Genomic DNA, 26,506 nt, shown 5'->3' with positions numbered 1-26,506 from the left:
GGCTTCAAACCAAGATCTTCATATCTTCTCCTGAGTAGCTAGGATTACAGGTATGAGACACCAGCGCTCAGCTTCACTTTACTTTCTCTGCTGTTCCAGAGGAAGAGGTTTATTTATTTCTCTTTCAAATTGAAGTAAACCAAGTGAGAAGCCCTAATACATTAAAGCCTGCCCACTGTGGTGAACTGCATGCCCTCCCCCAGCACCTTTCTTATCAAAAGCCCCCAGAACCTGACCATGTGCCACTTGGTGGGGTAATAGGGACTTTGCAGGCAGTGATTAAGTTACAGATTATCAAGATTAGGTCAGCGATGCAATTACAGGGGTCTGTATAACAGAGGAGGATGGGAAGGAGCAAGTCAGAAATATAGAACAGGGAATATATGGAAATACAATGACAAAACAAGAAGGCAGATCAGAGAGAGAAGGTGCTCTAGCTGGATTGAAGCTCATGTTCTTTGTTAACTTTGTTATTAATAATTAAAAGGTGAACTTTTCACTAAGGGGAGAAGAAAGCTAAATTAATATAAAACCAATCACATATGAGACATATTAGATACTGATATACATATGTATTCATGATAGGCACAAATGCAGTTGATAATTATTGGAATATGTTACACATACATGAGAAAGGCCTTTCTAAGCATAATATCAAAAGGATAAACAATAGACTTGATTCCAGTAAAGGTAAAATCTTCTCTAAATTAAAAATAAAAAACAACTCCTGTTGAAAATGATCTTTACAACTTGGGGTGGGGGGAGGAGGAGGTGGGAAGCGAAAAGGGAAAAACAAAGGAGGAGGTGAGGTAACAATGCTCCATAGGAAATGTACTCATTACCTTACTCACGTAACTGTAACCACTCTGTACTCTAATTTTACAATGAAAGACATAAAAAAAAATCCCAGACATAAAAAAGGTTGGTAAATATTAAAGAAACTGAAAGCAGAAGAAAGCAACGTACACACACACACACACACACACACAAATGTGGAGGATAATGAGGTATTAAAGGGAAAAATGAAAGAGAAAGGCAGAAAAAAAGGGAAGAAGTGAAAAGATGGAAAGCGATGGGTAGTTCTGGGGCCCTTCTATTCCCCATAAGGCCCAGGTTGGGGCCAAACTCTCACATGTATTATTCCACCCCTCCCTGGAATTCTTAGGAAAAAAAAATCCCATTTTAAATATGCTATTTAAGTTCATTATACACAATTGAAAAGACTCCAACTAAGACAAAAGTTATTGCACAAACATAAAAGTAGAAATACAAATTATCAAAAAATAAACAGATATATGGGTGAAATTCACTAGTCATGTCTTCACAAGAGCAAGCAAGACTGTAATACCACTAAACCTATCAAATTGCCAACTATCTTTAATAGTGAAAATAACTAGTAAGTGCTTGAATCTAGTTAGTAGAGCCTTTCAAGCAGGCAATTTGACAATTCAGTATTTATCAAAATATTTTAGGGCATTTCTCTCTTGAGTCCTATTTTATATCTATCTATGTATCATAAGAGTTTAAAAAGTTAGGAGATAAAACATTCCACAGCAGAAAGCTGACCACAGAGATATTTATTGTAGTGATATATTAAAGGGGAAATTCAGTGGTCAATATAGTAGGGAACTACTTGAAATTCTAATCATTCAAAGTACTTAGGATTTGCCAGACTTTCATATATATGCTCACTTTTTTAAACAGTTTATCATATGGTTCTGTAGCTATACACAACAATCTTAACTGAATACTTGACACAGAGTAAAGTATTAGTCTCTTCTTAAAGCAGCAGTGGATACATAACTGACAATAACAGAGTCTAGTGTCCTTTTTACTAATAGAGGATCATGTGTTGACTTACATACCAGTAATTTGTTGTTACAAAATGACAGCTAACTTCCCATGGGCTGGGTATTATTTTAAGAATTGTAAGTTTTATATGTACTAAATACATGTGATGAATAGAGGGAAAACTATATCCCCAACTCTATTCTTTTGTACAGATAAGACTAAGTAACTTGGCCAAGGGCACACGACTAATAAGCTGCAGCACTAGGTTGCCAACCCAGTCAGGGCAGCTGCTATTCCATTTGTTAAAACACATCCTCTAATCAGCAGCAGAAGCTGCCCCAAAGGTTTACCATTATAAACAATAAACATCCTGTGTGTTCATTTTGTATCTCCATGAAATAAAATACTAGAAGTGGAATTTATGAGTTAACAGAAAAATATATACTTTTATTATCTATCTAGTTAAAAGAAAAAACATGCTTTTTAATAGATAGATAATCTATCTATCTATCTATCTATCTATCTATCTATCTATCTATCTATCTATCTATCTATCTATCTATCTATCTATCGTGGTTCTGGGGACAGAGCCCAGGGCCCTGGCACATGCTAGACAAGTGTTCTACCACCAACAGGACTCCACAGATCAAAGGAGAATAATGAGTTGTTTGTACATACCTCTGTAAAACTGAAGAAGAGTCCAATACCACCAACAAATCTCAGAACCTCTCCAGCATATTTTCCAATTATTGGAGCACACAGTGAGCACTGCTGGCTACTTTTAACACAGCTCTGTCAATTAAAGAAAGGCGGGGGGGTAGATATGAGCAAAGTACTTTAGTCACAAGTAATGAAAACAGAGTAACAAAGCCTGTCAAAATTGTTTAAAAAGGAGGAGGAGGAATAAGAAAGAGTAATACACGTGTGGTTTTGATTACGGTGCATTTATAGGCATGTACAGGAATTTCGTAAGGAAGTCCCTTTGTATAACTGATATGCCCTAATTAAAAAAAAAAAAAAGAACAGTGCATTTATAAAAAGGCATTCAATATATTTAAAGTACACTTACGAAGAGCAATTAAGAAATACACACAAAATTAGGGTCTAGGTTATTATAGTCAATCCTGGGCATATTCTTATTGGGGGGGGGGGGGGGAACAAATCTTTAGGGTGGCTCCCTGGTCAATGACCCTGTATAACCCTGCCTTCCTGTAGTTGGGCCCTGTGAATATGATGGGAAAGCCAATCTCATGTCTAGCCTGCATTCCTTATGACTCCATCTGATCAGAATGGAGTGATTTTCATGCTAACTTTGATGCCTGTGCTGTGACCTGAAATGCCCAGCTCATAGCCACCAAGAAAACAGGACCTTCAATCTAGACTACTAGAAGTCATATCCCCAATCCCTGCCCCCCTGCTCAATAGCGGGGCAGATGGAGGATCCCAGGCCTCAGGTGAATATCAGCCTCTCCCAACACCTAATTTCAGCCTCATGAGACCTTCAGCAGAGGACTCAGTTAACCCATGTCAGACTCCTGACCTGTGGACCTGTTAGATGATAAATGAGTGCTATCTTTAGGTGGGGAAATTTGTAACAACTGTTACACAGCCAATAGAAAACTACTGAGTCTCCCTCAGGGCCCAGAGAGGTGCTAACAGAGGTTTCTCTAAAGTGTAAAACACACATGAACTTCTTAGGTGAGTTAAGCCCTGAGCTCTTTTCATGCAAGGTTGGGAGTGGAGCTTGAAGGTCCAAAGTCTGGCCTGGGACAGTAGGGTGGCTGGCTCTATTTGGTCCGTAAATAGTTTAACTCAAATTGTGATAGGGGGAAGGGAGAAAAGAAGAAGGTACTTCTATGTGACTTGCACCATGGTGTCTCTGGTTAAGAAACCCAATTTAGCGTTGATCATTCTCTTCTACTACATGGATCTATTTTAAAAATCACAATGTTTACATGCTTTCTTCTAAATCTCTAAGACTGACCTATCACTTTTGTTTACAACTTGTTCTAGGAAAAGGCAAATGGGAAAAAATTTAGGGGAAAACCAAAAGCTTGCATGTCTGACTGGGGCCTGAAATAGTATTCTCAGTTATCTGAGAACAGGCAAACGTTACAGTAGTGTACATGAAATATAATATAGGTACATGAAGGATGATTCTGACATACAACTCTATATTCTTTATCATATTCATTATTTATTATTTATGTAATATGTTTTTTAAGAAAACAAAAAAACTAGCCAGTCGCCGGTGGCTCACACCTGTGATCCTAGCTATACAGGAAGCTGAGATCTGAGAATGGTGGTTCAAAGCCAACCCAGGAAAGAAAGTCCACAGACTCTTTATCTTCAAACAATCACCCCAAAAAGAACAAAAGTCGAGCCGTGGCTCAAATGGTATATTGCTAGTGTTGAGCACAAAAGCTCAGGAACAGCACACAGGCTCTAAGTTGAAGCTCTAGGATGGGTATTTTAAAACAAATAAACAATAATAACAACAACAAATTGTATACGCTGCACTTACAGCCAGGCAGGTATCATTTGGGTTAAAAGTTCGGAATCCACAGCAGTTTAAGTTTCTCTGGATGTCATTTCGAGCACTTGCTGTATTGTTCCAACCAACTTCCAGAAGCTGGCCCTAGGAAACATATTTCATATATATGCTAAAAATGTGTCTCTGCATAAAAGCATAAAACTGGAGACTATAGCTTATAGACCTGAGTGTGCACAAAATCAATATCCTCTATAAAACCATTAAGAATTTTCAAAGGCTTATCTTTTCATTTGCAACTACAATTAGGGTACTATTTCTATTCTGTGATATGCAATTTTTAAAAAAGCATTTGGTTCAAAGGCATAATTCTCTGACTATAACAAAAACTAAGTTTCTGTTGCTTTGACACAAGAAACCCTTATTACTCTACAACAGTAATTGCTAAAATAACACTATGAACATCTCAGAGTAAATATCTTCCTGCTTACTAATGGTGGGGGACCCATTAAACGTCTTATAGCAGTAGCATTTTTTTACCCTGTTTAGAGCTAAAACATAAAGGATACAAATTTTACGACACCTCATGGTCTTTCAGCTCCTGTCAACCCACTAATGCACTCAAAAACAAGGAATTGAGCTATTCAGAGTAAAATAACATTCTAGGCAAGAGGAAATTTTTCATAGTCCAGTCATTTCTCCCTTTTTTTTTCATGCTCATGCTATGTGATATAAAAAAGTAGAAGAAACAAGCTGGATATTGGTAGCTTACATTTAGAATACTAGCTACTCAAAAGGCTGAGATCTAACAAGTGTGGTTCAAAGCCAGCCTAGGTAGAAAAATCTGTGAGAATCTTATCTCCAATTAACCAGCAAAATGCTGAAGGTAGAAGTGTGGCTCAAGTGATACAGCACAACCTTGAGTACAAAAGCCTTGAGAACTCAAGGCCTTTAGTTCAAGCCCCAGTACCAGCACTAAATGAATGGATCAAAGAACAGATGAATAAAAATAAAGCAGAAAAGAAAAGCCTCCACTCACCTGTTGCTCCTGATTCAGGGCTAAACAAGCACAAGATACAGAGAACTGAACAATAAATACCAGTAGGAGAATAATCATATACTGAAAATTGAAAGTTAAGGAAACGTTTCAACATTCTTAAAATAGTATAAAGCTGACATAGCTTTAAATGTACTAGAAGAAATTCACCCAGAACTATGTGTATCAAAAGTATACATATAATTTTTATTTTGCTAACGCATGGTAAGTTTGTATAAAAAATATGAATACAGACAGGGCTGGGAAGGTGGCTCAGGGGTAGGGTGCTTGCCTTGCATGCATGAGGCCCTGGGTTCAATTCCTCAGCACCACATAAGCAAAAAAAAAAAAAAAATCCAGAAGTGGCGCCGTGGCTCAAGTGGTAGAGCGCTAGCCTTGAGCTGAAGAGCTGAGGGACAGCACCCAGGCCCAGAGTTCAGGCCCCACGACTGACAAAAAAAAAAAGAAAAAGAAAAAAAAAAAACAATACAAATAACACATGGATAAAATATTAGAATTACATCCCAAATAAAATGGCAATGCTTATGTACATATACATATATATATGAACTAAGCAGATAAGAAACACAAATTGTCTAAGAAACACAAATTTTCAATCAAATGTATCAGAAAATATTGCTAATTAAGACTTCACTGAACTTCCAAAAAAAGCTTCATGATTTGACTCAGAGTGGTAATAAATAACGTTACCCTCACAAATGTTCCTGATATTGGTGGAACAAATATACATAGGGCTTTCTAGGAGTTTGCTTTGTGGCAATTCATTTCCTAATAATAGCATTAAATACACTGAATACATTGTAATCATTCAAACAGTAATCAGTAATGAGTAAGAAGTCAACCTAAAAGGGGTAAAAAATTCGAATTTTCCAAAGGATACAAAAAAGAGCAACACCTGATGGTGCTTCACAGCTCCGATCAGCCCCACGAGAGCGATCAGGAACAAGAAGATACCCACCGCAATGACCACGCCGACCACACGGAGGCTGGAGATGAGCCCGAAGCCAATGCCCCAGGCCGCAATGCCAATCAGCAACAGACTAACCAACTGCGGAGACAGAAGGGGAAATTATTAATTTACATAATAGCCACATTTTTATAGGGTTTTTTTTCCCCATCTTAGCATCTTTCAAGTAACTGCAGAGTCCTTCAGTATCCAGCAGCATGGAATGATCTCAGGACCTTCACTGATAAAGAAATGGGAGATTGGTAGGTCATCTTTCTTTTTTTTTTTTTTTTATTGTGAAAATACTGTACAGAGGGGTTACAATTACATGGGCAAGATAGTGAGTACATTTCTTATCAAGCATTGTAGCCTCCTCCTTTGTTTACCCTTCCCATCCCTTCCCATCCTCCCTCCCCGCCCTGGTCAGTCATCTTTCATATACAATGGTGTAGTATTTGTTCATCATCCCCTGCACATCTTCTCATGTACTTTAGTTCACCCCTGCTCTACAATACTGAATGCAATGTAAACGTTATGTAAAGAGTAGTTATGCTACATTGCTATAGAATTATGACAAGAAAAAAAGTCTGTCTGTGATGTAACTCCCCCTTTTCTCTCCCCCCCCCTCCCCCCACCAATGTTCTTTATCCACATTTGGTTGACCCAGCCCCTGGGTTCTGACCTCCAGAGGCTGGAGATCCATAGCTAAACTAGAGGATACACAAAAGGTCTCAATGGTACTGCTTAGTAAATTATATCAGTTTCCTCAGTTATGCTTTAAAAGTAACATTGTTCTAGAAAATAACCATGAGGCCTTAAAGGTCATCTGATTTATTAAATAAACTTGGACATATGGTACTTAAGCTGGTGAAGTAAGAGTGTAAGTAAAACTAGACACCAGTACACCTCAGTCCAATATACTGATCACTGCAGATGAAAACTAATCTTTTCCTTCAAGCCTAGTTGAAACGTGGCCCTCCCTAGCCTCAGGCTCCAGAATCATGCTTTCTCTAGCAGTGTTTCCTAAGATGTGGTTCTATTTTTCTCCTCATTGCACTTACTCTTGTTTCTAAGTCTGTGTCTCCAAAAGCCTGGTGCAACTTGACAGTAAGAATCCACAATCCTCTCACCTCCTTTTGTCCCCAGAACCTGTCACAGGCTCTGGAGCCTGGGGCACATGCAAAAATTATTCAGAGAACTGTTGTTGAGATCAATCATCCTAGAGGTCATTATCTCATACTCGAATTTTGAGAGACACAGAGGTCATTAAAAACAGCCAGATGAAAAGAGAAACTTCAGCTATTTCCAATGAAATGGCATACACAGCAAAAAAAAAAAAAAATCATTTTATAGTCCAACCACTGCAAGGAAGCCAGGTTTCGGTGAATCACAACTTAATTCTTGCTATTTGGAAGATCTGGAGATTGCGATTCAAAGCCAGCCCCACAAAAAGGTCTGTGAGTCGCTGATCTCCGATTAACCACCAAAAAGTTGATGTAGAGCTGTGACACAGTAGTAAAACACTAGCCTAAGTAAAAAACAAAAACAAAAACTAAGGGACAGCACCAAGGCCCTGAGTTCAAGCCTCAGTACTGGCACAAAAAAGCAAAGAATACCAGGAGAAGAGTAAGAACACGTTTCATGATAAAATTGTTACAATTACTTTCTCAATACTTACTAAGTAGGATGTACATAAGAAATAAAATTAACTGATAGAAGATGCAACTTGAAAAGGTATGAAAACAGGGATGGAGGACTCTTTGCAGAGAGGGAAGAAGAACATGCCTCTGATGAACCTGTGGACAAGCACTTCCTGGAGCCATCTGACAGAACAGTCCTCACTTTGGAAAAATCAAAATGAAAAAAATATATATTCTCTAGCATCTCTTAAAAGGCCTGGGAAGAGCTGGGAAGGTGGCTCAGTGGTAGAGTGCTTGCCTGGCATGCATGAGGCCCTGAGTTTGATTCCTCAGCACCACATAAGGAGAAAAAGCTGGAAGTGGTGCTGTGGCTCAAGTGGTAGAGCCCTATGCTTGAGCTGAAGAGCCAAGGGACAGCGCCAAGGCCCAGAGTTCAAGCCCCATGGTCAACCAAAAAAAAGGGGGGGAGGGGCCCTAGTAAAACTAATTTAGCATATAATACTTTTCAAGGGAATCCTTTTCTGCTTGAATGTGTAATTTTCACATGTAAACGGTTCATTTGATAAACTTTATCTCACTAGTAGATGAAACTATATAGAGAGAGAAACACAAGTCCGTGCTTTCTTTTATTCTCATGCTTTGCTTCTTTGGCAAAGCTACAGGTATTTTGGATAAAAAAACACAAATAGAGGAAGGGGAGGTGTGGCTCTAGTGGTAGAATACTGGCTGTAAATGGAAAAACTAAGGCCCTGAATTCAGCCTTCCCCCCCGCAAATACACTAAATGCACACTATTTAGGAGTTTTGCCCGTTTCTATCTCTATACAGTTTTTTTTTTTTTTTTTTGGTCGGTCATGGGGCTTGAACTCTGGGCCTGGGCGCTGTCCCTCAGCTCTGCAGCTCAAGGCGAGCGCTCTACCACTTGAGCTACAGCGCCACTTCCGGTTTTCTGGTGGTTTTATTGGAGATAGGAGTCTCACGGTCTTTCCTGCCCGGGCTGGCTTTGAACCGCGATCCTCAGATCTCAGCCTTCTGAGTAGCTAGGATTACAGGCGTGATCTATACAGTTTTATATACTTGTAAAGTTAAAGTCTGTCAAAGGAACTATTTTACATGTGAAAAATTACACATTCAAGCAGAAAAGGATTCTCTTGAAAAGTGATGAAGTTGTAGAGACTCTGCTGGCCTCTGTTGCAGTTTAGATGCATAGAAAACTTCTGTTTTCAGAGGAGGAGAGGGGAGAGCACACACATATTTTGCCCCCCAGAAATTGGTCTAGTCTCCCTTTCTCAGTGCTCCTTATCAGTATGTCTGTTTGCTTCAGTATGATGAGCCTTTTTAAAAAATCATCCTCTTTTAGTCTTCTCATAAATTTAAATAATTTTAGACTGGGGGGGGGGAAGCTCTTTGGTCTTCACAAGTGAGCTTATTTCTCACTGTGGCATCCAAATATAACATTTATTTTGCCAAGCAGCAAGAGGCAGAAGCCTGAAGGAGGTGTGAGAGAAGGGCCAGATGATGCTGGGGAGGGCCCCGCCTACACAAGGGAGAGGGGCCTGGGGGTCTCCAGTGCTGAGCACAGAAACAGTCCCTACTTGCACACATGAGAGGAGCTTGCTGTAGCACTTTGGGGGCTCCAGATAAAGAGAATCAATAGGAAATATCTACATCTATTCATCTGTCAAGAGAAAAATGAAGCAGAGACAGAGAGGCCTTTGAAAAGCAGACTCACACAACTGTTATGATTGGCAAGTCAAATGTGTAGAGCAGGCCAGCAGGCTGGAAAGTCAAGCAGAATTCCTTCTTCCAAACATCAGTAATTGCTCTTAAGATTTCCAACTGATTGAATGAGGCTTACCCACATGACAGAGGAAGTATGATTTACTTACAGTGGACTGATTGTAAATGTCAGCTATAGCTACTAAATACCTTCAATGCAATATCTAGACCAGTGTTTAACCAAAGAAACTGGCATCATAGCCAAGCTCACACTCACACACACACAAATCATCCCACTATCCAATATCACGTCAGTCCTCGAGGTTCAAGTAAACCCATAGGCAAGATAGTACACTGGAGCTGGGAACGTGGCTTAGTGGTAGAATGCTCACCTAGCATGCACGAAGCCCTGGATCGATTCCTCAGTTTCACATAAACAGAAAAAGCCAGAAGGAGAGCCATGGCTCAAGTGCTAGAGCAAAAGAGGTTCAGTCAGGTATAGTGCCTGGGCCCTGAGTTCAAGCCCCAGGACTGGGGGAATGGGAAGGGGAAGACAATACTCTGTACTGCATCCTTTGAGTCTTAGAGACAAAAATCACAAATGATTTCCGGGTGCCAGTACCAGGCTTATGTCTGTAACTTTAGCTGCTTAGGAGGCTGAGATATGAGAATTGAGAAAAGTCCGTGAGGCTATTATCTTCAATTAACCACACAAAAAAATTGGAAGTGGAGCTGTGGCTCAAGTGGTAGAATGCCAGCCTTGAGCACAAAAGCTCACAGACAGCACCTAGGCCCAGAGTTCAAGTCCTAGGACTGCCCCCTCCCCAACCAAAAGACACTAATAATGACATCAAAACCTATAGTTTTAGAAGAATCCTTTTATTTTAGTGAGATTTTTTTTTAAACATTAGGAATATTAAAATTAAATATTTTTAAATATCAAATTAAAAATTAACTATTCATCAAGAAATGTTTGGTGCTGATTATGTGCTGAATGCTAAAAATAAAAGCCATCCCTACTACAACAGAAGTCTATGAGCTTTCTCTTTAAAGGGCCAGATAGGTAGCCTTTGTAGATTTTATGGTTCCTGTTATAGCTACTCTATTGAGATGCTGTATGTCAATTAAGAGTTGGACAATACAGAATAAATAAGCAAAGCTGTGTCCTAATAACATCTTAGATTTTTATGCATTTCTTTGTTTTGTTTTGCTGTTTTCAGATAGTTCAGGGGAGCTATGAACTTGCAATCCTCTTGCCTCAGGAGTGATGGCTTTATAGGTGTGAACCATCATGCCTGGAAACGTATTATTTTTCAACAGTGAGTCTGAATTCACGTAGTTTTCATGTATTACAAAATAAAATTCTTCCTTTGACTCTTTGGTCACTTAAAAATGTGAAACTGTTCTCTACAAATTGCTATACAAAAACAAGCAGTGGATGGATGTGGCCTGTGGGCAGTAGTTCACGGATCTTTGTTCTACATGACAGTACAGAATGAAAAGTCACAATGGGGTAAATGGTTGCTATAGTCAGACATCTTACAAGGTAAGCCACAGTGCAAGACAAAAATTTAAAACAAAAGAAAAATCTAGCATGGTGTCTCATGCTTGTAATCCTATCTACTCAGGAGTCTGAGATCTGCTAGGCTGGACAGACAAACCTTCCAAGTCTCTTATCCCCAGTTAACCAGGAAATGAGCTGAACTGGAAGTGTGGCTCAAGTAAAGTACTAGCCTTGAATGAAAAAACAGCAAGAATATTCCAGCACACACACACACACACACACACACACACACACACACACACACACACACACACACACACACACACACACACACACACACACGGTTTTGTTGTTGTTGATGATAAATAGAAGTGGCCTGCAATGAAACACAAGGGAGCAGGTAGTAAACTGAAAAATAGGACGACTTGTGAATATTACCTTATGCAGCAGAAGAATAAATATTACATATATATTCCAGGCATGAGCCACTAGGCACTAGGGTAAGTGAATGATCTTAAAGGAGCTTATCCTGTCAGTGGGGTCTTTGATGTCATTATGAGCATCCTTATGAAAGAGGGGCAGAAAGAAACAGAAAAGGCACATTATCGGTATAGTTACAAGCCAAAGTAATGTCAACAGCCACCGAAAAATAGAAGAGGTGAGGAACAGAGGCCTGGGCCTCTGACACCTTATTATTAGGCATTCTGGTCTCCAGATCAGTGGGAGTACGTTTCTTGTTCTAAGCCACAGTGATTGTGGTCATTTGCAACAGCATCTCTTGGGAAGAAACAGAGAACAATGCATGCCTTTGGAAACAAGTCAGGAACCTCTCCCTGTTTCAGGAACTGCCTAATGTTTAACCACCAATGAAATCCCATCTGCATACCCACACTGGTGCTCTCAGAAATCCTCATTGACATGCTCCCGGAAAACCAGGCTCTTACACCAACAGTAGTGTTTCAGCAAAGGAAACCATGTTCTGTGTTCACTCCGTTGCAGCTAATAGGCTCACTCCTCCCCGCTCACTTTTTCTTGAGATAGTCTCATTATGCTGTCCAGGCTGGCTCTAAGCACCTGAATTTGAGTGTTCCTCCTGCCTCAACCTCCGAGTAGCTTGGATTAGAAATGTGCACTGCCATACCCAGCTCCAAAAAAGTAGTATCTACAACCAAAAGTGAGTGGGGGGCGGGGAGCACTAGCCTAGCTCTCTGAGTAGCCATTTGCTTTTACTGAAAATGTCATCAGGGACATAATACATAGCCAGGTGCCAGTGGCTCACATCTGTATTCCACGCTACTCAGAGACAGAGGTCTGAGGATTATGTTACAAAGCCAGCCTGGGCAGGAAAGTCCAAGAGACTTTTATCTCCAACTAACCACTAAGCTGGAAGTGAAGCAGTGGCTCAAGTGGTAGAGTGCCAGACTTGAGCAAAGAAGCTAAAGGACAACAGGTAGGCCTTGAGTTCAAGCCCCAGCACCCACACACCCACACCCACACACACCCCCACACACACCACAGAGAACACATTGATAGTTGATTTTTTTTTCTTCCTTTGTCCAGATACCAAAGGGAGAAGGAGAGACTTGCTCACTATTCTCCCATACCTCTGGATTTCCTCATCAAGGTGATTTGGTCATACTTATAGAGTTGTCTATCCCCATTGCTCCTACACACCATCTCTCATAACCACTCAAAGTTAGAGGCTTAAAACACAACTGGTTTGTTCTCCTACAGTTCTAGAAATGCAAAGTTCAACATGGGAAACTTTAGGCTTCATTTCTTCTGGAGGCTTAAAGGCAGAATATATTTTCTTTCTTCTCTAGCTTCTACAGGTTACCTGCATCTCTTGGCATACAGTCCCTTCCTCTACCTTCCAATCTAACAGGGCAGCATCTTCATCTCTCTTGGTCCTTTTCCCCCTCAGAACACCTTTTATTTTTCCTGACTAGGACTCTTTTTTCTGCCTCTCATAATGACCTTTATGATTATACAAGTTTACCCATAATAATTCTCCAATGCATGATTCTTAATTCAATCTCATCTTCAAAGTTCCCTTTGCTATGTAAGGTAACATAAAGGCTGATTCCAAGGATTCAGCTGTGGATACTTTGAATACAGGCATTAGTCAGCCAACTATATAGGGTTCTGAGAACATGAGTTAACTGAGTTACCATAGAAACCTTCTGACTGCATATATTTTTAAACAATGGAAAGGGTTCTAACATTTTATATATATATATATATATATATATATATATATATATATATATATGAGACCAAGCACAGAGAAACTATGGGACATAACAAATTAAAACAGAACTGAAAGCTCATGCTAAAAAAAAAAAACTGGTAAAATGAGGTCCACAAAAGAATAGGGAAGGGGCTCCCAGATCACATGGTTTCTGAAGGAGATTCTCGCTTTAAGCCAGGCTGAATTGGGAAGTGGAACTTAGAACTTTACGTTACCAGGAACCTCAAAAACAAAAACAAAAAAAAATCTCAGGATGGGGTGGGGAACAAATCAGACCACTGCACAGCCAGGGAGACAGCAGAGATTTTTGTAGTCTCTTCAAGAGACACACAAGCCTACTTGGAATTTAAATATGCATTACCTAATGCGTTTAATGCAGGAAACTTCATGCCAAACAATCCAGAGAAAACTAATTATGAGCTGTGATAGCAGCTAAAGGAGAAAAAGTCATAGGAAGCAAATCCAAAATGACTCAGGAGAGACACTTCCAAAACCCAGTCTTGAGCCATTCCCAAACTTAAAAATATGAACTTGGTTATCAACCAAAACAAAAACAAAAAAAATGAGTGGATCAAGAAAATGTAATATATACATATATATATATACATACATATACATATATATATACACATACATATATATATATGTATATATATATGGGAATTCTATGCCTCCATCAGAAAGAATGACATCACCTCATTTGTTAGGAAATGGAAAGACTTGGAAAAAACTATTAAGTGAAATAAGCCAGGCCTAAAGAAACATAGGTCCCATGGTTTCTCTTGTTTGCAATGACTAGTACATATCTAGGACAAGCAGAGAAGGTCAAAGGCTATGTACATATGACCACATGAGATAATGTTAAGCAAAATGTACCCCAAGACAGGGACACAAGTCGTTTTTTCTTTCTTGCTAGTGTTTTAATGTACTTACAATGTACTATGTGTTTCTTTTGTATGTTCTTCCCCCACATATAACCCAGTTTCACTGGATTTGATGCCAGTGTTCTGCATCTTGTATATACATTTTTGTAATTTGGGGAAGAGAAGGGATATTGCGGATGAGATGTACAGGACACTATGTTGAAAACGAACTTTACAATGTCGGGGTGGGGTTGGGGGAAGGAGTTGGGGAGGTGGGGAAGGAAGTGATGGTAGAGGGAAAACAAAGGAGGAGGTAACTATGAAATGTACTCATTACCCTACTCATGTAACTGTAACCCCTCTATACAACATTTTTACAATAAATATATATATTTAAAAAGAAAACAAAACAAAAAACACCAATTTCATAAAATCTACTGACTGAAAGAAGCAATACACACTTAAGAAGACCCACAGCTCCCAAGTACCTTAGATAATAGAACTACATGAAAGTAAAAAGCGTACATTTAAACTAACAAGATAAAAAAAAGACGTTTTTCCCCCTTTGGTTGGTTGTGGGGCTTGAATTCAGGGCCTGGGTGCTGTCCTGAGATCTTTTTGCACAAGGCTACTGGCTCTTCCACTTTGAGCCACTTCCAGTTTTCTGGTGGTTAAGTAGAGAGTAGAGTCTCATAGAGTTTCCAGCCTGGGTTGGCTTTCAACCATGATTCTCAGAACTCAGCCTCCTCCTAAGTAGCTAGGATTACAGGCTATGAGCCACCAGTGCCTGGCAAGACATTTTTTTTGGGGGGGGGGGCGGGGAGGGGGAGGCCAGTCATGGGGCCTGAACTCTGGGCCTGGGTGCTTTTCAGCTCAAGACTAGCACTCTACTACTTAAGCCACAGTGCCACTTCCGGCTTTTTTTCTTTTTCCTTATGTGGAGCTGAGGAATCGAACCCAGGGCCTCAGGCATGCAAGGCAAGCGCTCTACCACTGAGCCACCTTCCCAGCCCCCTGGCAAGACATTTTTAAAATGGAAAAAGTTGAAGCTTTAAAAGAAGCTCAATAAAATAAACCAAAAAAAAAAAAAAGAGAGAGAGAGAGAAACAGAATGAAATGTGTCTTTTTAAAACAGACAACCCTCCAAGAAAAATTATTTTTAAGGAAAAGAATGGGAGTAAAGACACCTGTCAAAAACCCAGTGTAAGGCTGGGAATGTGGCTTAGTGGTAAATGCTTGTCTAGCATGCATGAAGCCCTGGGTACAATTCCTCAGTACCACTTAAACAAGTTCAAGGACAGTGCCCAGGTCCTGAGTTCAAGCCCCAGGACAGGCAAAAAACCCAAAAACAACAACAACAAAAAAGTGTAAGCCTGGCATTAATGACTCAAGCCTGTAATTCTAACTACTGAAAGCCAGCCCAGATATAAAAGCGTCTGAGTCTCCTCCAGTATTTTCCCCACTCCAAAAAAGTACAAAACTCATACACAATGCCAGAATATGACATTTCCTTCAAATTTCATTTGACTTCTTCTCTGCAGCACTACCAGAGGAGATCTTAAGACATCTGGGAAAGAGTGAAGATAAAATAAAGTTGGGCCAGGTGCTGATGGCTCAGGACTACAATTCAAGCTACTCAGGAGGCTAAGATCTAAGAACAGCAGTTTAGAGCCAGCCCAGGCAAGCAAATCTGAGAAATTTTTATATCCAATAAACTAAAAAAAGCCAGAAACAGAGGCATGGCTCAAGTGGTAAAGCGCCAGCAGTGAACAAAAAAGCTGAGCAAGAGCCCAAGGTCCTGAGTTCAAGCCTCAGGGCAAAAAGAAAAAAAAGTTAGGAAGGGAGGGGGACACAACTGTCATTATTTACAAATTAGTAAACATATATACAAAGGAAATCCAAGACATCTACAAATCATTAAAACTGGCATGAACCAGAAAAGTTGTAAACGGGAGCAGTAAACAAAAATATTTTTAAAATGTTCCTTAGGATATGATTTATAATAAGCCCCCCATGTATGCTTATGCATAAATATAACAAAAACGGTCAAGCCCTTCATGGAGAAAACTGTAAAATGGATGGAAGGATACAATTTAACAAATATATATATGTTAAATTACTATGTTAAAATATGTATGTATGTTAAATTGAGATACAATTAAGGATACAATTTAAAATATCTATATGCTAAATTATGTTCGTTAAAAAATATGTATGTTAAATTAAGAAACACAGCATGGTTAGTGACAGGGGAACACTTGTGATTATCAGGGATCAATGCACTCCCCAATTAGCTTCCATTCTTCAATGTAGTTCTGGTCAACATCTCCACAGGGTTTTAATTTGTGTGGAGGTATCAGTGCCTTGTAGAACTTTGGATGTTAAGATGATTAAGGAGAAGTTCTTTATCTGTTGCACCTTTTGTTAACTCAGTTACACTGTTACTGGCACCATGACCTTTACTTCACCTGGCCCTCATTCATCATTACACCTACGCTTTCCTGAACAGTGTCTGCCAAACTGAAGCCCAACCACATCGTTTGGATGTGTTTTATTCTTGAAAACTTAAGCAAAATTAGGTACATATATAAACTTAAGCAAAATTAGGTACATATATAGAATTACACTATCTTAAAAATCATCCTAACAGATCTAAAAACATATTTTAATAGCTCAAGACAGCCACAGAAGCAAATAAGCCAACAGTGTTGTCTTGGGAGATATGGAATTGTAAATCAGTGGAAAAGAAAGGACTTTAGTAGCCTGTGACCTTTACTTTCCCAGTTTGAGAAAAGGTAACTAATCTCTACCTTACTCTACATTTTCAACCCTAAATAGTAGAGCACAACTTTTAAAATATTTTTTAACAACTTGTGGTTAAGGGAATATTTCTTAAATCTGACTCAAAATAGCACCTACAACATTAAAATACCTTTTGCCATATGGAAAAAATTATTCTTAAGTGCTTTATACCTGTGAAGATAATATTACAATAACTCTAGGAGGTAGGCAGCATCTGTTTCCAGAATGGAGAAGTTAACCACAGAGATCTTAAACTACTTGTCTAATTGTGATAAGGCACGTTAGGGCAGAACTAGAACAGAAACTCAGAGCTTTCAGGCTAAAGATTCGCTGTTACTACCTACCCTCTGTCACATTAAATACTAAAAGTTTTCGATTCTATACTATGAAAAATGTAAGAAAAGTATGGAACGGAAATGAGATACGGCTCAAGTGATAAAGGGCTTGCCTAGTAAGTATTAGGCCCAGCGTTGGATCCCATACTCCAAAGAAAAAAAGAAAAAGAAAAGAAAAAAGGAAAATATGTGCTGAGCCTAAGACTAGAAGAAAACATTGCCAGTACGTATTTTAAAATGCCTACAAATCACACTGAGCACATAGTGAAAAGGATTCAAAGACAGTGAGAGGTAATCAGTAAAAGAAGTAACCAAAATCAAGACAAGAAAGAGGCTAAATCTCATTAAAAATCAGAAAGTGAAATTTGGAACACTGAAATGGGATCTCACATGCATTACAATGCTAAAAGCCTGGTAAACACAGCAGGTGTAGAGAATCTACAATTCATGTTCAAGTAGAAGTGTAAATTTCTATAGCAACCTTACAGAATACTCAGGCAGGAACATTAAAGATGTGCATCTCTCGTCACTGCAGCAATTCTGTTTCTAGGTTGATCCCCAAGAGAAACAAGCATCTCATCAGCTGTACACACTGCGGCTTTCTACTGAGTATTTGCTGGTAACAGTGAAAAACTGAAAGCAACTGTAAACTGCGGCTAAGGAATTCAGAAACTCAGGTATAATTACACAAAAGAATTCACATGGTATTTATCTATACCTACGGAATCAATAAATATCAAAGCATAACAAAATAAATCATATAAACACAATGAAATATATTGTTTATGTGAATTTTCAAACATACACTTGCAACACTGTACACCTTCTCTGTGGATTACTGTATCAGATTATATGTCATATGCTATAATACATGCAGAGAAATAGCAGCTCTTTTTTTTGTCATGGCGCTTGAATTCAGGAGCCTGGGCGCTGGCTCCAAGGTTTTGTAGTCAAGGCTAGCACTCTACCACTTCAAGCCACAGCTCCACTTCTGGTTTTTTTCTGGTGGTTAACTGGAGATAAAGGTCTTACAGACTTTCCTGCTGGGACTGACTTCAAACTGTGATCCTCATATCTTAGCCTCCTGAGAGGATAGGCTTATAGGCATGAGCTACTGGTGCTAGCCTGAAAGATCTTGATTTAAGGAAAATGACAACTTCTGAGGAAGAAAAAAAAATGGGAAAGCAGCTTCAAAGTGATCCTAGAGCTATGTTTAACTTCTTAAAGAGAAAGAGATACTCAGATTGCTGGCATCTGTAAAATCTAGCTAATGAATTAACAAGACTTGATCATATTCTTTTCTGTGCAAATGAAGTATTTCCTAACTGAAACTAGAAATTTTTGAAATTAGATTGGTAGAACACATCTGTAATCCCAATACTGAAGAGGCTGAAGCGAGAAGCTCTTGAGTTTTAAGAAAAGTCCAGGTTACACAATGAAACCCTGTTTTATAAAAACAGAGAGAGAGAGAGAGAGGAGGGAGGGAGGGGAGGGAGAGAGGGAGGGAGGCAGAAAAAGAGGGAGAAGGTTTTTAACAGCATCTTCTTAAAAGGCACTTTGCCTATACCTCAAAGCAGTAGGTAATAATTTAATGGTTCTCACACATGTATAACAAAATATATTTCTCAAGTGGTACTGGCGTGTATGAAGTCCTAGGTTAGTTTCCCAGTACCACTGGAGGGGGGAGGGAAGGAGGATGGGAGGAATAGGAAGAACAGGAAAGGAAAGGAGAGGAGAGGAGAGGAGAGGAGAGGAGAGGAGAGGAGAGGAGAGGAGAGGAGAGGAGAGGAGAGGAGCTCTCTAGGACTATTATCCTTGAGTGGTATCAAGTTTGAACTAAGCTACCACCCTACCCCCTCTCATATACACACACAAATATGCAAATTATTCAAAAGATTAGAGCAGCAGCCTAGCAGGCAAGATGATCAAGTGTGGGAAGAAATAAATAAATAGAAGAAATAAAATACGGGAAAATACAGTAAATAAAATGTATTTGTGTGCAGCTGAGGTTTCTGAAGCATCACAATTCTCCCAAATATTCATAATTAGGTTTTTAAGATAGAAATACTACCTAAAGAATTTCATTCTGTCTCTAAGATTTGATTATAAGGTTTCTTTAAGTTGTGCCCAAAAGGAGCCTTTTAAAGACAATAATAAAACAATTTAGTGGTAGTGGTAATTATGTGCTATTGTTGGTTTGTAATTTTGAAAAGAACAAGATTATATGAAGTCTTCTAAACTAGTGATCTAAAAATTATTGATTCAAGTAAAATTAATTCTAACTGCATAATTAAAAAGTCTAAGCTTGTCAATGTAACTTAGCATACAAAGGAACTGGAAGGAACCCTTTGTTCAATTATAATAACAGTTTCTTTACGAAACCAATTATAATAGAAAGTAAATTTAGACCTATGACAAATAAGTTTCCTTCCTCTAGAAGACAGAATGCTGATAAAAACAGATTATGGCTCTGTTAACTCCTTGATAATGATGTTTTTATGAGCAGGAAGCGTCAACCTTTCCTGTTTTCTCTTTAAAACAAAGAAAACTAGATCATATAAAAAGAGCTGTAATGGAAAAAGGCACCAAACAAGATTATTTAAGTGTCTAAAATTGGCCTAGCTTCGCCAAACAAATAGCAAGAGACAGTTGCGGCAGCAAACCTGCCAGTAGACAGAGTCTGACAAAGGAGAAAAAACAAGGGACTCAAATTCTCAGCCAGGACTCAGAGACTGAACCAGGAGGCACCAAGGCCCCTGGCCAGGGATCTCAATCTATTCCTTTCATTGTACAGCTAAGGAATCAAGAGTAGCAAGTTACTGTGCCAAATGATACAGACACAGAGCTGCAGCAAACTCTACATATATAATACAGCTTTTCCTCCCTAGTGGACCATGGCATTAGAGCACAGCAATATACTGAAGTACCTTTAACACTGTGGCATAATATTAGAGCTACCATTACAATACTTAAGGAATTATGGTTATTGCCTTGTAGCCTGATCAATACATTTACTACCACCCACCTGCACAGTGCCAGGCAAAAGAACAATAAAGCTCCCTTGGCATATGACCTTTCCAATAGTTAAATGCCAAATGCTAACCTATTCCTTTTGTGCTTCCTAGTTTTTGCTTACCTGAATAAAATATTTCCCCACATATACTTACATTATTCACAGAAAAGCACACAGTGCATTCATTGCCTAGGAAGCTAGAAATCCTATTTTACAAGAAATGACTTCTCTTTGAGACCACTCAAATGAACAGAAATGTGGAGGACTAATCACCACGTATTCATGCAACTTTAGGGTTGAGACATATACTACTACTAAAGAACAAAGATAACATGAACAATGGTCTTTATAATCTAACACAAGTGTTAAATATTAAGCTATTAAGCTATTCTAATGATAAAGAAATTGGGAGACTATTCTAGAATTTAAAATTGAAGAAACAAAGAAATGGTTGCCCAGAGGAAAATTAATCTCTAGAGTGAACATAGGTTATGTTTTCAATCTAGTTTATTATTTTTACACAACCATTAATCCTAGTGACTACCACCAATAGCAAATACACAAGACTCAAGCCCACCTTCCTAACAGTGCTTGGTTTAACAGATGGATATCTAACAGAGTATATTCTGTAATATCAGATACAAGGATAATGAAGAAAAATAAATGGGCCCCTCCGGTGTAGAAAGCTATATGGACAAAGTTGATGTCAGTAGCTATTTTACATGTGGAAATAAAGATTTGGCCTCTTCAAAAATCTAACCAGCTAGGCACCAGTGGATCACACCTGTAATTCTAACTGTTCAGGAGGCTGATGTCTGAGGATCACAGTTTGAAGTCAGCCGAGACAGAGAAGTCCATGAGTCTCTTATTTCCAAATAATTCACCAAAAAAGCTGGAAGTGGAAGAATGGGTAAAGTGGTAGAACCCCTAGCCTTGAGCAGAAAAAACAACTTAAAAGCCCTGAGCCTTAAGTTCAAGTCTCAATACCAACATAAGCACTGGGTGGGGAGGGAGGGGGGAGAGTGGGGGGAGAGGCACACAGGAGGGAAGGGAGAGAATCTAATCAAAGGCAAGCTGAGTTGAAAGCAATAGAGTGAAAGAATTTTTACCTTTCCTGAGCTAAGCCTTTTCATCCAATCAAAGCTATGATATAATTAATGGATGTCCCAGTTACACGAATCAAAACATTCTTTCAAGCTCACCTATAACTCAAAAAGAATCCTAATTAATAAGAGCTCCATCTTTCAAGTGTTCATAAATTTTTAATAACTGAAAATCTGCATTAACCTTAACTACCCTCACTACTGTGGCCACCTTTCCTTACAAAACTAAATTTAAACCCCTCGTCCTTGTCAGTAAGTTTTTATAAACACGAGCAACCTTTGTCACTGAAGTAAACAATAGTAGATAAGCTGGCCACTGGTGGCTCATACCTGAAATCCTAGCTTCTTAAGAGAATGGCACTCAGTAGCGACTACATTGAAAATGAACTATGCAACTTGTGGGTGGGGACAAAGGGAGAGAAAACTGGGAGGGAGCAAAGGAAGAAATGGACTCTTTACCTGACTTATGTGATTGTAACCTCTACATATATCACCTTTATAGTAACTTTTTTTTTTAAATGAGGATGAGGTCTAAAGCTCAAAGCCTGACAAACGAAAAAAATCCATGAGACTTTTAATCACCAGAAGGCCAAAAGTGAAGGTGTGGCTCAAGTCGTAGAACATCAGCCTCCAGCAAAAAAGTCAAATAAGAATGAGAAACCCAGAATTCAATCAACCCAGAATTGAATTCTGCCTGCACACACACACACACACACACATGCAAAAGCACACACATGCGCGCACACGCACACACATGCGCGCACACGCACTCACACATACACACAAGAGTTAACAGAGCCTGAAAAATAGCTAAGGGAGGGAGCATGTTCTGTAGCATGCTAGGATAAGTATGTTTATAAACACTGAACGTTTCAAAATAGCTAGAAGGAAAGATTTTCCATCTTCCCAACAAAAGGAAGTATGTTTGACATAGCAGATGAGGCAATGATCATTATATATTATGCATGTGTATTGAGACATCACACTGTAGCTCATAAATATATACATATAATCACGTGTCAATTAAAGATAAAAAATGTATTTCTTTATTTTTAAAAAAAACTTCTAAAGCTTCTTCCTCCAAGCTGAAAGTAGGAGGCTAAGGAACCCCAGGACTGCCTTAGGCCATCCTCTTTCTGCAGCCTCCCTAGGCTACTCAATTCAACTACTGGGGTGCAGAGGTGCTGGTAGATGGGAAGCAGGCATTAAGGATGGAGAAGGAAATAGTACAAAGGATGAAGAGGAGACTTTTGTGAGTGATGGATTATTTAAAGTCTTGAATATGATGTGCAAACAACCCGTGTTGTTTTCAGTTTTAGTATCTCAAATCTGTTGCTGCATCATAAAGGCAAAAGCTTGACAAGGCGAAGCATTTTAGAATATTATCTATCCTCTGTCAAGGAACAAATAATGCCTAAATGTGCAGATATAATTAGGTGGCTAGGAAGCATGCCACATTTCCAGCAAAACAACCACAATAATAATTACAATTTTAAGCAGTGGTATAGCAACAATCCTATTATCTGCAATTGAACTCGTCTTTTTTTTTTTTTTTCTTTTTGCCTGTCTTAGGGTTCGAACTCTGGTCCTAGGCACTGTTCTGAGCTGCCTTATTGGTCAGGGCTAGCACTCTACCATTTGCGCCACAGTGCCACTTCCAGCTTTTTCTGTGATTAATCAGAAAGAAGAGTCTCATAGGCTTTCCTGTCTGGGGTGGCTTCAAATGGTAATCCTCAGACCTCAGCTTCTTGAGTACCTGGGATTACAAGCATGAGCCACTGCTGCCTAGCTCTGAGCTCAACTTTCATAACTTGTGTCCCCTTCAAAGTTCATGTACTGGAATTTTAACCTGCAAATTCATGGGTTGATGGCATCTGGAGGGAGGACCTTTGAAAGATAATTCCAGTTAGATGAGGTCTCCAGGTTGGGGCCCCTACGATGAGATTAGTGGCTTTATGAGAAGCAGTTGCCTGAGTTTGCATATACCTGCTCTTTGGCGATATGACACATCTTCCAAGAAGACTCTCATGAGGTCCTCAATCCTTGGGCTTTCCTTCCTTCTTCTTCTCCAATGGTGGGAAATTTGCTTATAAGCTACCAAACTACAGTACTATATTATAGTAGCAGAAAACACACTAAGGAACAAATATGTTAAAAGGCCAGTCAGGTTCGCTTGGCAGCTACCTTTTATTTCTTGCTTTAGAACAGTTTATATTCCTAAGATTTCCAATACCAGGATGTGAAAGCCCACTATATTGTGAAGATACTTCATTAGCTACCTCTCACCATCCCCTATCACAAACTCTGAATTCTTCTCAGGAGCCCTCACCCTCTAAATGCTACACACTCAAGGCATATGTTGATCTTGTATTCCTAGCATGTAGCTAAGAGCCTAGTGCTGAAGAGGCCTCAAAATATAATCGATATAGATCTCACTGATACTGCATGCTATACTTATGGTATTCTAGAGGCTATATGATAGGCAGTGGGAAAAAAATACAGTATATGGATGTTACAGATTATTCTGTCTAGGCAACATATAGAAGAGATTTTATTGTTTCATTAGTTACATTTCAAGAAGATGAAAAAAAGATAATCCAGCTACATTAGTTTTGAGTGTCAAATTCTAGAAAAAGTAACTTTGTAAAGTAACTAAGTAACTACTTTGAGCACAAAAAAAGGAATTCAAGAAATCTGAAAAAAGAGTGGATTTAAGTGCCATAATTAAATTGTGCTACAATTAAATTATGCAAGAAATGTTTTGCAAGTACTAAAGCAAAAAGAAAATATGACAACAGTGGAAGGTAGGAAAGTGTAAAAACATTATTCTTAATATAAAGGAGGATTATACTGCCAAAATGCGGTACTACATCATTTCGCATGTAAAGAAAACAAAGGCCCTAGACCAGAATCTTTTATATGCTTCAGCATCAATGAGGAATGACACTGGAAAACTGAACTCTGTTCTGAACTTTTTAATGTGGAAAACTGAACAGCAATTCAAAGATCATGCATGTTGACGTACTTCTAGGATGACAAACATCTGAACAAAAATGTGAAGACTATAAATAATCTAGATATTGCTAAATAGCTAGATATGTAGTGTTGAAGCCAAAACCTCAGTCCTTTCATTGTACTTATTTCTCAAACAGTACAGAAACCTCAAGTGTTCTTACAGATTTTTCTCTCCTGGTTCTCTATGGTGTCACTGTTACAATGTTTACTAGACACAATGGCAAAAATATATCTCTTGAAAAGAAATTATTTAAAGGGAAAAAGACCCTAATTCAACATTTTCCAAGGCCAAATAGTTGGAAATGGCATCCACAGTTGCAAGTTCCAATTCCACCCTAGCCTTTCCTTCTTTGTAGCAGTTCTGAGAAACAAATAAGACTTATGGGCAGATCAACCCTGCACTGACGGCTACAGTTAGTAACTAATGCTGACCGTATGCAGGGACTGCAACTCAGAACAGAGAAATAATTGAGACAAGATCCTTACTGTCAATGGGCTTATACTTTACCTGCTGTTTTCAATGATTTTTTTCACTACTAAATTCAAGAATTAAGTCTCAGTTCTCATCTGAAACAGCAGTACTTAACACCATCCCATTTTATCTCCTTGACACACTTACATTTGGCTTCTAGGACACCAAACTCTCCCAAGTTTTCCTCTTCCATAACTAGCTTTCCCAGCCCTTTCTCAGCCCTTTGCAGAATCTGCCTTGTATCTCAAGAGTTTTAATATATGTCAGTCCATGGACCCCTCCCCTTCTGTAGCTCCTGTCATTTACATATTGAAGTCATCCAGTTCCAACTGCGGAAATAACATTCTCTACGCTGACAGATGCCTGACTGTCCATCTCCCAGTAGCCTCCTCTGAATGTTGGTAATGATGTGTGAGAGAGAAGAGATAAGGCCCAGGCAGCTAACAATAAAGCTACAGTGGTAAAAACTGTGGAATGAAAATCCAATCTATCAGGAGTTCAACTGGTCCCTTCCTTAAAAGGGGCCCAGAATTTATCTATTTCTTTCACAATTAAATATTCTATACTGCCTCATACCTACTTTACAGCCTGGGCCTCTATTCTCACAGAAATCAGACTATGTCACTTCTAAAGCCTCAAATTACCAAGAATACCCCATTTTACATGGAATAAAATCTCGTCTTCATAAAACACTCCAAGCCTTTTGCAATCTGGGCTCCACAGGTTCATCAGCATCCTTTCCTACACCTGCTGGCTGGCTCTACTCCAGCCACACACACCACTCCTTTGTCCATTACACGAATAAAGAATTCTCCTATGAGGTCTTTTCAAAAGCTATTGTTCTAGCTCAAAACTTTTCGCAGAAACCTGTCCTTCATCTCCTTGCCAACCTCTCCTCCAACAAACATGGTCTTCCCAAGCAGGCCAAGTATGACCATCCTCCATAACGGTCATAATAGATCCTACCAGATTCTCCATGATGGTCCTCTATGATCCTCTTATTCTGCTTCTTTCTTTGTGGTATGATACTTTCTTTTCTGCTCAACTAGGATCTATAACTTTTTGACTCGTTTATTATCTGTCTTCTGTCATAAATGTAAGCTCCATGAAGCCAGGGCATTTTGGTTTATTATTATTTGCTGCTCAATTCATAGCATGACTGGAATAAATAAAAGACAAGACAATGACTTGGGTTCATCTTACATCACACTTCTATTAGACTACAAATAAAGAACCCCAGCCAATAACAATTATAATACAGTTTACAATTTCACTAAGTATAAATTTGCTCATGGGGCAGGCTCTAGGAAGTCTGCCCACAAATGGAACAAAAAAGTATTTCAAGGCCCAGTACATTTCACAGTAACTAGCAAACAGTAATTTCTACTTGTTAGTCTAATGCTAACGTTTTTTCTCCCTTAAGATGTTTGGCTGTGGGATAGGGTTAGCTTGTCATTACAGTGTTTACCTCACATATACAATCCAACACCACAAAAAAAAAAAAA

The 26,506-nt window shown here is 39.0% G+C and overlaps 1 protein-coding gene across 1 annotated transcript in view; it reads right to left on the bottom strand.

Moving 5' to 3' along the window:
* Tspan13 (tetraspanin 13) overlaps positions 1-26,506 on the bottom strand; it is a 37,805-nt gene that overhangs the window by 1,310 nt on the left and 9,989 nt on the right. Inside the window, exons 2-5 of the mRNA XM_042695839.1 lie at positions 6,220-6,387; positions 5,322-5,402; positions 4,316-4,429; positions 2,470-2,583 (exon numbers count right to left, since the gene is read on the bottom strand). Of these exons, the coding sequence (XP_042551773.1) occupies positions 2,470-2,583; positions 4,316-4,429; positions 5,322-5,402; positions 6,220-6,387 (477 nt within the window). The remainder of the gene's footprint in view (positions 1-2,469; positions 2,584-4,315; positions 4,430-5,321; positions 5,403-6,219; positions 6,388-26,506) is intronic.

The sequence above is a fragment of the Dipodomys spectabilis genome, unplaced genomic scaffold, assembly GCF_019054845.1.
Source record: "Dipodomys spectabilis isolate Male_0828 unplaced genomic scaffold, ASM1905484v1 ptg000190l, whole genome shotgun sequence".
Lineage (NCBI taxonomy): Eukaryota > Metazoa > Chordata > Mammalia > Rodentia > Heteromyidae > Dipodomys > Dipodomys spectabilis.
This window is presented reverse-complemented; position numbering and strand designations above follow the sequence as displayed.